General features: G+C 37.3%; 1 protein-coding gene across 1 annotated transcript; it reads left to right on the top strand.

Annotated features, from left to right (window-relative positions):
• The first annotated feature begins 2,805 nt into the window (after positions 1-2,805).
• On the top strand, positions 2,806-5,950 carry LOC114360261 (sodium/potassium-transporting ATPase subunit alpha). Its single transcript, XM_028314881.1, has one exon. It carries the CDS (start codon positions 2,835-2,837, stop codon positions 5,874-5,876), a length of 3,042 nt encoding a protein of 1,013 aa, XP_028170682.1. The 5' UTR covers positions 2,806-2,834; the 3' UTR covers positions 5,877-5,950.
• Positions 5,951-10,378: the final 4,428 nt, after the last annotated feature.

The raw sequence follows: 10,378 nt of genomic DNA, 5'->3' as shown, positions 1-10,378 counted from the left end.
GATATTTAATTTTAGTGGATTGCAAGTTTGGGAATAATTAAAAGTGACGGTATTTAAATTCGAAGTATTGAAATATGTTTTAATTAAAAAGACCTATAGTTTTTTCGCAGTATATTGACTCATCTATACTTATAATAAATCTGTAGAGAGGTCAATTCTGTACATGAAATATATTTTCAAAATAACTATCAGGGGGTGATTAGTGATCGATACTGATGCCAAAAATGCAATCAGTAAAATTTTTGTCTGTCTGTCTGTCCGTCTGTATGTTCCTTATAGAAACAAAAACTACTCGACGGATTTTAACAAAATTTGGTACAATTATTCTTCGTACTCCTGGGCAGGTTATAGGATACTTAGAAATTCTCACGGGAACGGGAATTAGTGGGAAAATCCTTTTGTATGAAAAATCTAAACCGCTTAAGTTAGACGCTTGAAATTTGGCATGCAGGTATCTTAGTAAACTTAAAGCTTAATTACAACAGGATATTGCAAAATTCCCACGGGATCGGGAGTTAGCGGGAAAAAAACATTTGTATGAAAAAATCTAAACTGCTTAAGTTAGACGCTTGAAATTTGGCATGCAGGTATCTTAGTAAACTTAAAGCTTAGTTACAATAGGATATTGCAAAATTCCCACGGGAATGGGAATTAGCGGGAAAAAACATTTTTATGAAAAAATCTAAACCGCGTAAGATAGATGAAGGGGGTAAAACGGGATCCACGCGTACGAAGTCGCGGGCGGCCGCTAGTTAATACTAAATTAACTACTTCCCCTTTTCGTCTTAAATTTTAATTTAGTTTAGTTATTACATTTTTTTATAAAAAAAGTTGGATGTTTGTTTTGAAATGCAGATATACTTATTATTTTACAAATTAAAACAAACTTGCAGTCCAGTACAATATCCCAGTACAGGGGGGCAATTTCCGTATCGGGGCTATGCATGAAAACAATAATTTACTATTTATTTCACCGCAATATTGTAGAGTTATATGATAAATGTAATAATAATGGTGCAGTCCTGTTGTCCCCCCAACTTGGCCCCCCTAGGGGAGCCAAAAGGATTTCGAAATCCTGTTGTCCACCCTGGCTAGGGGAGACAACAGGACTAGATTTTTAATCAATGATTTGAGGACTGTTGTCCCCCCTGGCAAAAAATATTTAAAAGCCATAAAATTTTATAACATTTAAGAAGGACTGGAGTACCTGAATGAATGGCAAATTGCCAAACTGAAAACCTAAACGTATGTCAAATAATATTAACATTTGGATAACGAAAAAAATATAAGTTCTTGGTACCGGTACTATTTCAGACTATTTCAAAATCTGCTTTACTTGCTTTTGACAAAATCGTTATGAATTATCCCTACTAAATAATATTATAAATGCGAAAGTAACTTTATCTTTTTTTATAAATAAATATAAACGTATAGCGGACAAAGCCGTAGGCAAAAGCTGAGTACCTCTATTATGCTATTCTCATGTATAAAAAATATTATCTAGGTACTGTAAAGTTTATCAAGTGTAAGTAAAAATCCGTTTAGTAGTTATTACGTGAAAGAGTATCAAACATCCATACTCACAAAGTTCCGCATTTACTTACAACATTAGTAGGTAGGATGCTAAAACTGAATAATTTTAAATCTATACTTAATATTATAAAGCTGAAGAGTTTGTTTGTTTACTTGAACGCGCTAATCTCAGGAACTATCGGTACGATTTGAAAAATTCTTTCAGTGTTAGATAGCCCATTTATTGAGGAAGGCTATAGGCTATATACTATCACGCTACGAGTAAGTAATAGGTGCAGAGCAAAAATGAAAAATGTTGCGAAAACGGGTTTTCATGCATACGAAGTCGCGGGCACAGCTAGTTAATCATAATATTCAACAAATTACTTGCTCAGTGACAGTAATTCAACTAGCAGCCGCCCGCGATTTCGTCATATTATTTTCAATCCTTTAATAAATAAATTCCGTTCTTAGTGGATGTCTATTGTCTACACCCTATATTTAAGGAAACCTACCTGCCAAATTTCAAGTTTGTAAGTGTTAGTTAATACCGGCCGGCACCAATACCTATCAAAATTGTAATTATTACCTTGACAAACGTTTAGGTATTAAGTTTGGCAATTTGGCATTCAGTCAAATACATACCTACTTCAGTTTTTCATAAATTAAGCTATAAAAAATTATGGCTTTTAAATAATTTTTGCCAGGGGGGACAACAGTCCTCAAATCATTGATTAAAAATCTAGTCCTGTTGTCTCCCCTAGGGGGGCCAAGTTGGGGGGACAACAGGACTGCACCATAATAATGTATAAAAATAATTTAGTGGAAAGTATTTTTTGTAATAAAAGAATTTTATATAAATCAAATGGTCGTTTAATTCCTATTTTATTAAACCTTTCCCTAGTATTTACTTAAAAAACTCTTTATCTACAGGTTGTAGAGTTAGGCGGTGTGAATTTTATGTTATCTCGAATTAGATTGAATGAACTAATAATGTATGGTTTAAAGAAAACTGATAGCGTAATCTTACACTATTGGTATTCGTATTGAGTTGAACTTGAACTAGGTACCTACTACCTAAACTTTTTTTTATCCTTTCTCTCTTAAAATTTTTCGTCAAGCATCCTGTATTTCCTCTGAAGAGTTTTCTATAACCTCCACGTTCGTACCTCCATCGTTTTAGCATAATCAAACGGATGTCATCATAAAATTCTGTCAGGAATTTGATTTGACGTTTTTCTGTGCGAAAACTTACAATTTGATTCCTGAAACATTACGAAATATGTTTATATTTGTGTGGATGAAGATACTGTGCTGAAAGAATGCCTCACACAACTCACCGCCGTTCAAGCACCTCTCTGGTGGGCGGGCGGCGCCCCAGCGTCCTTGCCCACGGACCTGATATCGCTTCAGAGCTCAACCTCCTCAAGGAGGAAACCCACACGGGAGACCACTTCTTAACCCCCGCGCAACTCGAAGTCGTTTACCGAACTAACATCCAAACTGGACTCACAGAAAGCTTCGCCGAGGAACAACTCAAGACCCACGGCCCCAACGCCCTCAAGGAACTAAGAGGCAACAGCTACTTCAAGATCTTCCGCCACAACCTGTTCGGCTGGTTCCCCTGCGTGCTGTGGGTCGCCGCCATCGTTAACTTCGTCGCTTACTTCTGCGTGTCCGACGACGACGCTGGCCACTCCAAGAAGGAGTACCTTTACTTAGGCAGTGTCATCACGTCGATCGTCATCGGCACCGGATTGTTCGGTTTCTACCACGAGGCCAAGAACATAGCTGTCATGAGCGGCTTTGAGAAATTGGTGCCACCGAACGCTGTCGTCATCAGAGAAGGAGTTAAGAAAGTGATCCCCAACGTTGACGTGGTTATAGGTGACATAGTGGAAATGAACGGCGGTGAGGTAGTCCCGGCGGACGTTCGGATTGTATCATGTTCAAACTTCAAAACAGACATGTCGTCATTGACGGGTGAATCGGAGCCCATAAAACATCGCTCGGAATGGACCCACGCCAATCCCCTGGAATCCAAGAACATGGCGTATTTCAGCTGTCCAATAACTGAAGGCACGGCCAAAGGTGTTGTGGTAGCGATTGGTGAATTGACTCAAATTGGTAAAATAGCAGGGCTAGTTACAGGGTTGGAAAAGAAAGAAACGCCGATTGCAAAAGAAATAACACACTTTATTATAATCATCTGTGGAGTAGCCTTCACTTTTGGAATTATATTCTTCATAATGGTATTTGTGATACAGAGAAAGTGGCTATCAGCACTGCAGTACATGCTGGGGATCATTCTTGCTAATGTACCTGAAGGTTTGATTGTTACTTTAACCGTTTGCATGACTCTAACAGCTAAACAACTCAGAAAAAAGAACTGTTTAGCGAAGACCTTACAAGCCGTAGAGACGTTGGGTTCCACCTCGTGTATATGCTCGGATAAGACGGGAACACTTACTGAAAATCAAATGAATGTGTCCCACCTGTTTTGTAACTTTCAGATATTCGACAAAACAGACCATACTCACGTTTCGGACTCTACCTATGCCCATTTATGTTTAGCCGCATCTCTAAATTTGAAAGCTGTTTTTACTCATGACACAATGAACTTGCCGGTTGAAAAAAGGAAGATTATGGGCGATGCGTCTGAATCTGCGATATTGCGTTATATGGAGTTAAACCGATCTGCGAGTAAAACACGGGAAGATAATCCAAAGATAGCAGAAATACCTTTTAGCTCGGCTTATAAGTATCAAGTTACAATCCACAACATGCAAACTACGCACAGCCACTACTTGATAATGAAAGGGGCTCCTGAAATTGTCCTAGAATATTGCACCAGGGTGCACACCGATGAAGGCGAGCAATCTCTAACGCCTCAGTTGAAGAAGGAATTAAAAGCTAATTTTATCAAGTTGGCTAATATGGGTGAACGAGTTATTGGGTATTGCGATTACCATTTACCCCTTTCTGCGTATCCAATAGGCTACCAATTCGATACACAGCAGAGAAATTTCCCAGTGGAAGATTTGACATTTTTAGGCGCAATATCTATGATTGATCCGCCGAGGTATAATATTGAAAAATCAATAGCTCTCTGCAGACAAGCTGGAATAAAAGTGATAATGGTGACAGGTGACCATCCCGTGACAGCGCTGGCTATATCCCGCCAGTGTGGGACAATCACTCAGCCTACTGCGTATGATTATGCCTTCGAGCATCACATCGATCTGAGCGATGTCCCGCCGCATATTAAAAATCAGTTCAGGTCTGCAGTTATTACCGGAGATGAGCTCCGTAAAATGAGTGTCACTGATCTGAAAACTGCGCAGCAAAAATATGACGAAATAACTTTTGCACGGACCAGTCCCCAGCAGAAGTTGTTTATTGTTGAGACGTATCAGTCTTTAAATCACGTGGTCGCGGTCACCGGCGACGGGGTGAACGATTCGCCTGCGCTTAAGAAAGCAGATATCGGCATCGCGATGGGAATCACCGGGACAGAGGTTTCAAAGCAGGCTGCTGACATGATTCTCTTGGATGATAACTTTTCTTCCATTGTACTGGGCGTTGAAGAAGGCAGGAAAATTTTCGATAATTTAAAAAAGACTATCGCTTACACATTGACCTCCAATACGCCTGAAATGTTACCTTTTATTCTTTATGCGTGTCTTGGCATGCCTTTACCGTTATCATTGATGTTGATCTTGATTGTGAATGTTGGAACTGACTTGCTGCCCGCTATGAGCCTAGCGTACGAAGATTCGGAAGAGGATATTATGTCGATTCCACCTCGTAAACAAAGCGATCATCTCGTAACTAGAGTTATGATATACATGGCTTATTTCCAGATCGGTTTGATCCAATTTTTTGCTGGTATGTACGCGTACTTTGTGGTGTTCGCTCAAGACGGATTCTTTCCGTCATCCTTAATGTTCGTTCGTGCTGAATGGGAGAAGGCGACCATGTCTGTCAAAGATACCTTGGGTAGAGAATGGTATTACCCTGACAGAAAGAAAATAGAAAGAAAAGCGCAGACGGCTTATTTCGTCGCTATTTGTTGGACGCAGATATCAGATGTAATAATTTGCAAGACTAGACGAGTTTCGCTGTTGAAGAAAGGGATGAAGAACCATGTTCTTAATTTGGGCATTGCGGTGGCTCTGATTGTGGCGTTGTTGGTGACGTATCTGCCATTTTGCAACGAGATATTCAGCACGGAGCCCCTGGCATGGCATGACTTCTTCCTAGCGTTACCTTTCATGCTACTCATGATTTTGGGAGATGAATTCAGGAGATATTTAATACGAAACAATTATTCCAAATGGGTCGAAGAGGAAACTTATTACTGAAAATAACAGTTATTTTGAAAGTGGATTAGGTTGGATTAAGGCGAATTTTAGTTAGGGCTTACATTTAAGTTTTATTTCTCTGTGATGAATAGATTTCATTTTATGTTTCTACACGTGTTAAAATGGAATAAATATTTAAGGCAATTTACTGTAGCAGTTTAAATTGGTTTGCGAATACTAACATTGAATAAGCCGGATAGATCGGAAAGTTAGTTTACTTTGACACAGATATCTAGGTTTTCGTCTGTGTAAGTGTATCATGTGTGAGCTAAAATAATTCTTACAGCATGCCGCTTATCTCAAATTGCAATACCTAACGTGTCCTTGCAACATATGCGAATACGCCCGGCCTTAGGCCTGTCGCACTTTCTGCAGCAAACTAAATATGTATAGACTATCGAGTAGGTAGGTAGGTAAATATTAAGTAAAATTTTTAAAAGAAATTTAGTAAAAAAACATTTTTAACCCATTAACGCCCGCCGTACTATAAATTGTACACAACTTTAAGTTACGATAAATCTGATTTAGTGGGTATTTTAAGTCTGGAAATAATTCCAATCGGTAAACAAAGGTCTATGCATTACATCCTGAGATGAAACAGAACATAATTATAAAATCTGAAGGGGGTATTTTGCGATTTCGTTTCAGTGATTTTTTCGTATCTCCTGGTGGATAGTTGACAATTTTTTATACAAGGTTTAAGTTACACAAAATACCGAATAAGTTGTTAGTGTATTAGCTAACAACATATCCTAATAAAAAATACATAAAAAAGTTCATTTCATGGAAAGTTTTTTATGCTATAACTCCCAAAGTGATGCTGTACTAACTTTTGTACAATGGGCGCTTGACATGTTACGTAAAATAGTAAAAAAATGACATTATTATTAGAGTGTTTACTTATTTCTTCATAGTTCTTATATGTAATCATTGTTTTCTTTTTCCAATAACATGGCTCTTTATTTATGGGGTTACAGACAACAAAAATAAACATTTTGTTTTCCCAATTATGACCTGTTTGTCGACCTAAAGAGACTTAGTTACATAGTTTTTGGAACCATACGTGACAACAGAACCAAACGGTATCCTTTGATTACTTATAAAGATTTTCACAAAAAGCCTAGAGACAGATTCGACAAGGCAAACATAATTTTATTAGTATCGATTGAAAGATAATAATGTAGGTACTATTGGAACAAATTTTGATGCTTTAGAACCATTGGGAAAGGTCATTATATGGGGTCTCTTGATAAAAAAAAGTAGTGTTAGGCACCACTGGGTGTCCAGCTCCAGTATAATAAAAAGATTAGTGGGTTAGATCAGATGGATAGTCTATGGAACTTTACCAAACTGAGGTAAAAAGAAAAAAGCGGTGGATGGGTCTTGTTCGCTTATATGGTGGACATGACAATTTCAAATGCATGCAGACTGCACTGCATAGTAAACTCATATAGTCGCTTAGATCAGCTAGCATTCCGCAAATATTATAGTAGCGCACATATTTGACCTATAAAAGATAAATAATAGTAGGTAATCTTGCTCTAGTTGATGGAGAAGAAATATGAAATAATGGTTATAGTCAAAATAAACCAGCAAAAAAGCTGATTTGACAGCTTAAAATTACTGTGTGTTTCAATAGAGTCAAAACATCTTATGGCAAGTGCCTGAAAACACTGAGCCAGTATGGAGAAGGCTTTGCTCAACATGACTCATAAGCGCCCATTGTACTAAACTTAGTACACCCCTGAAAACCTAACTTCTGATTTTGTTTTTGGTTTTCTTTCTGTTTAGTATTATTTCTGAAGTATTTTTATAAAGAAAATAAACATTGGCTATGTGAAATCGATCGTAGTTTTCATTTGGGCGTTAATGGGTTAAATTAGATATATTCATGTAGAGAAAAAGCCAATCGTCATCGCAACCGAGAGCTCTTTTGTGGATATCTTCCATTAAACTTACTATAGATTTTTACAATTTTCCTTAAAATGTGATCGAACACTGCACATTGAACATTGGTACATCTATCTAATCTCATTTGTTTGAGGTTTCCATCGGTTTCCAACTTGGACCTCTTCCTATTGTAATTTGAAATAATACTTATGTGAAAAAAATATTGAGAAAATCTCATAAATAGGAAGCGCGCATCACAAGTTTGTATACTTGACATAATATGTAATGTATGCAGTAATGATATTTAATATCTTGCTTAACTATTTAATTTTGAACCTAATGCGAGGGACCCTTGACGATTTGAGGGCAATGAGCGAAGGGTCTGCGTCTAGCGCTAATGCACAGCTACTAGAATTATGTGTCTGGCACACACGGGTGGGCGCGGCCGATATGAATTTTAAACCCGCTCGCACACAAGCCTGGGTACCGGAATAACAGCCATGTATGTGACCTACATTGCGCCAAAATACGACTTAGTAGAACTAAGATACCTATTGAGATATGGAGACGCGGTTAGGATTCGAGCGGGGAAACAGATAAACCTTGGAACTTGCTAAAGTAACTTGAAATTCAGAAGATAAAGCTTTAAAGCTCTAGCTATTAAGTATCAAGATGTCTATCGTCTCAACAAGTTGGGAGCTCATTTGTTGAATAATTACATTTGTTACATGAATTGTGTAGCTCGTAGTTCCAAATTTATTCAGCTGATTGTTATTGTTTATGAGATAATCAAACGGGCTTATTTAAGAACTAAGTCAAGGGTGTCTTCAGTAGGTATATGCATCTTGGAAATAAACAAAATACGTAAATCTCAAAATAAATCGACACAGATTCTGAAAATATTAGAAGAACCGCTTACTTCTCGCCACAGCTTTTCCGCGGTGCGTGTACCGGCGCGCGCGCACAAAGCGCAGCTGTCGCGACCTGTCCCTTAAGCCAATTAACTTGTATCGGTTGGCAATTGATACCCTTTACGACGAACATTCGTCCATTTATTACAATGGACGTAGGGCGCGGTTCGATTAAGACAATTATAGCCTGACCAGGAACATAAAAACCCTCGCCATGTTGCGGAAAACTAATGGTACTAATTTCTTTTAATGGCAACAGTAACTGAAAACTTCATTGACATGTCACCTTGCATGTCAGTCTATTGTTGTCAAAGTGTAAACAAACTTTATTTTAAATGTGTGCAATTGATTTTGTGAATTAAATTGCTAAAATATTTTTATAGTCGTGAAAGAAAAGTGGTTCACGATGTGTTAATGTATTTGTCGAAGAGAAATACTAAGGGTTCGGACAATATTTTCATTGAATAATGTTTCCGACAAAGGTTGTCAAATTGACTGACATGTTTATCGTATGGTACAGTCCACTATGAAAATTTGCTGTAGTCTGTTTCAACTACCTATTTTAAAGTTTTTTGTCACTTTCTAAGTTTTGAATTTTATGGAATTGGGAAAGAAGTACCGAGTTTGAAGCGTTCATGAGCAGACATTGCAGTTGAATATTCATGTTCTGAATTTGATTATTGATGAATAATACAATAAATCCTACTAGCTCGATTGATGGTTTCATTTAATTTATTTAAACCAGGTTATCTTTAATAATATTTTTCGTTAATTTATGAAAATATCAAATTAGCCCGTAATCCTGAATCCTGATACATAAATTTAGCCTATTAATTTAACACATGTAGCTACGACTGTACTCAGTGTTGCACTATCAAATGCAATTGAAGCGCCTCTGTGCCAGGGTTTTTATGTTCCTGGTCAGGCTATACTTACACATAATAGGTCTTATGCTTAAGTTTGGATTATATACTTTTCTTTCTCCTACTGCCATGTAATATTTTCAATAGATTAAATAATAATAAAAATTCATTTTCAACCGGCTGCAATGAATGGATTGCATTCAGACGTTAATACTGTCATTAATTTCACAATAAAATTAATTAATGAAGGACTTACTAAATAAGGAATAAGGATTCATAATATTCATCTAGTTTTGGGCTTTACTTACATAGGTAGGTAGTCAGTTACATACAAGTTAGGAAAAGAAAACAATTTAAGGTGGGGTCGTATACGCCCTTAATTTGATGCAAACTTACCTATTAAGGTTTAAGTAACATTTGGTGAATATGGTTCATTAATGATAAGAAATAAGTGATATGGAAGTTGTACAGTCAGCAGTTAAAAAGGTAGTAAAGTAATTCAATTCCAATTTTATGTTAATTCGTTATAACGCTCATAAATGCATTAATTATTCCATTAGACTGGGCGGATACTATGCGTAAACAGAGTCAATTTTGTCCAAGTCGACTTTACAATAATTTAAGGCGTATTTTTGAGGAGTTAAATGTAATACACATAATTACAGTGTACATGTAAGCTGCATATTTCCAATGTCGACTGTGCGTCCATACTACTTTGTCCCATGCGCGGTATTTTTTGCCGCGTTTAAGCGTTTATATCCGCTGCGCGGGCGCTGGTGTTTGCCACTTGCCGCTATCAATCACTCGCTGACCTGATTTCAGACTATTTCTATGTCAT

This window comes from Ostrinia furnacalis, unplaced genomic scaffold, assembly GCF_004193835.3.
Source record: "Ostrinia furnacalis isolate ACB-3 unplaced genomic scaffold, ASM419383v2 OfSCF4915, whole genome shotgun sequence".
Taxonomy (NCBI): Eukaryota; Metazoa; Arthropoda; class Insecta; order Lepidoptera; family Crambidae; genus Ostrinia; species Ostrinia furnacalis.
The sequence above is the reverse complement of the archived record's forward strand: the minus strand, read 5'-3'. Positions and strand labels throughout refer to the sequence as shown.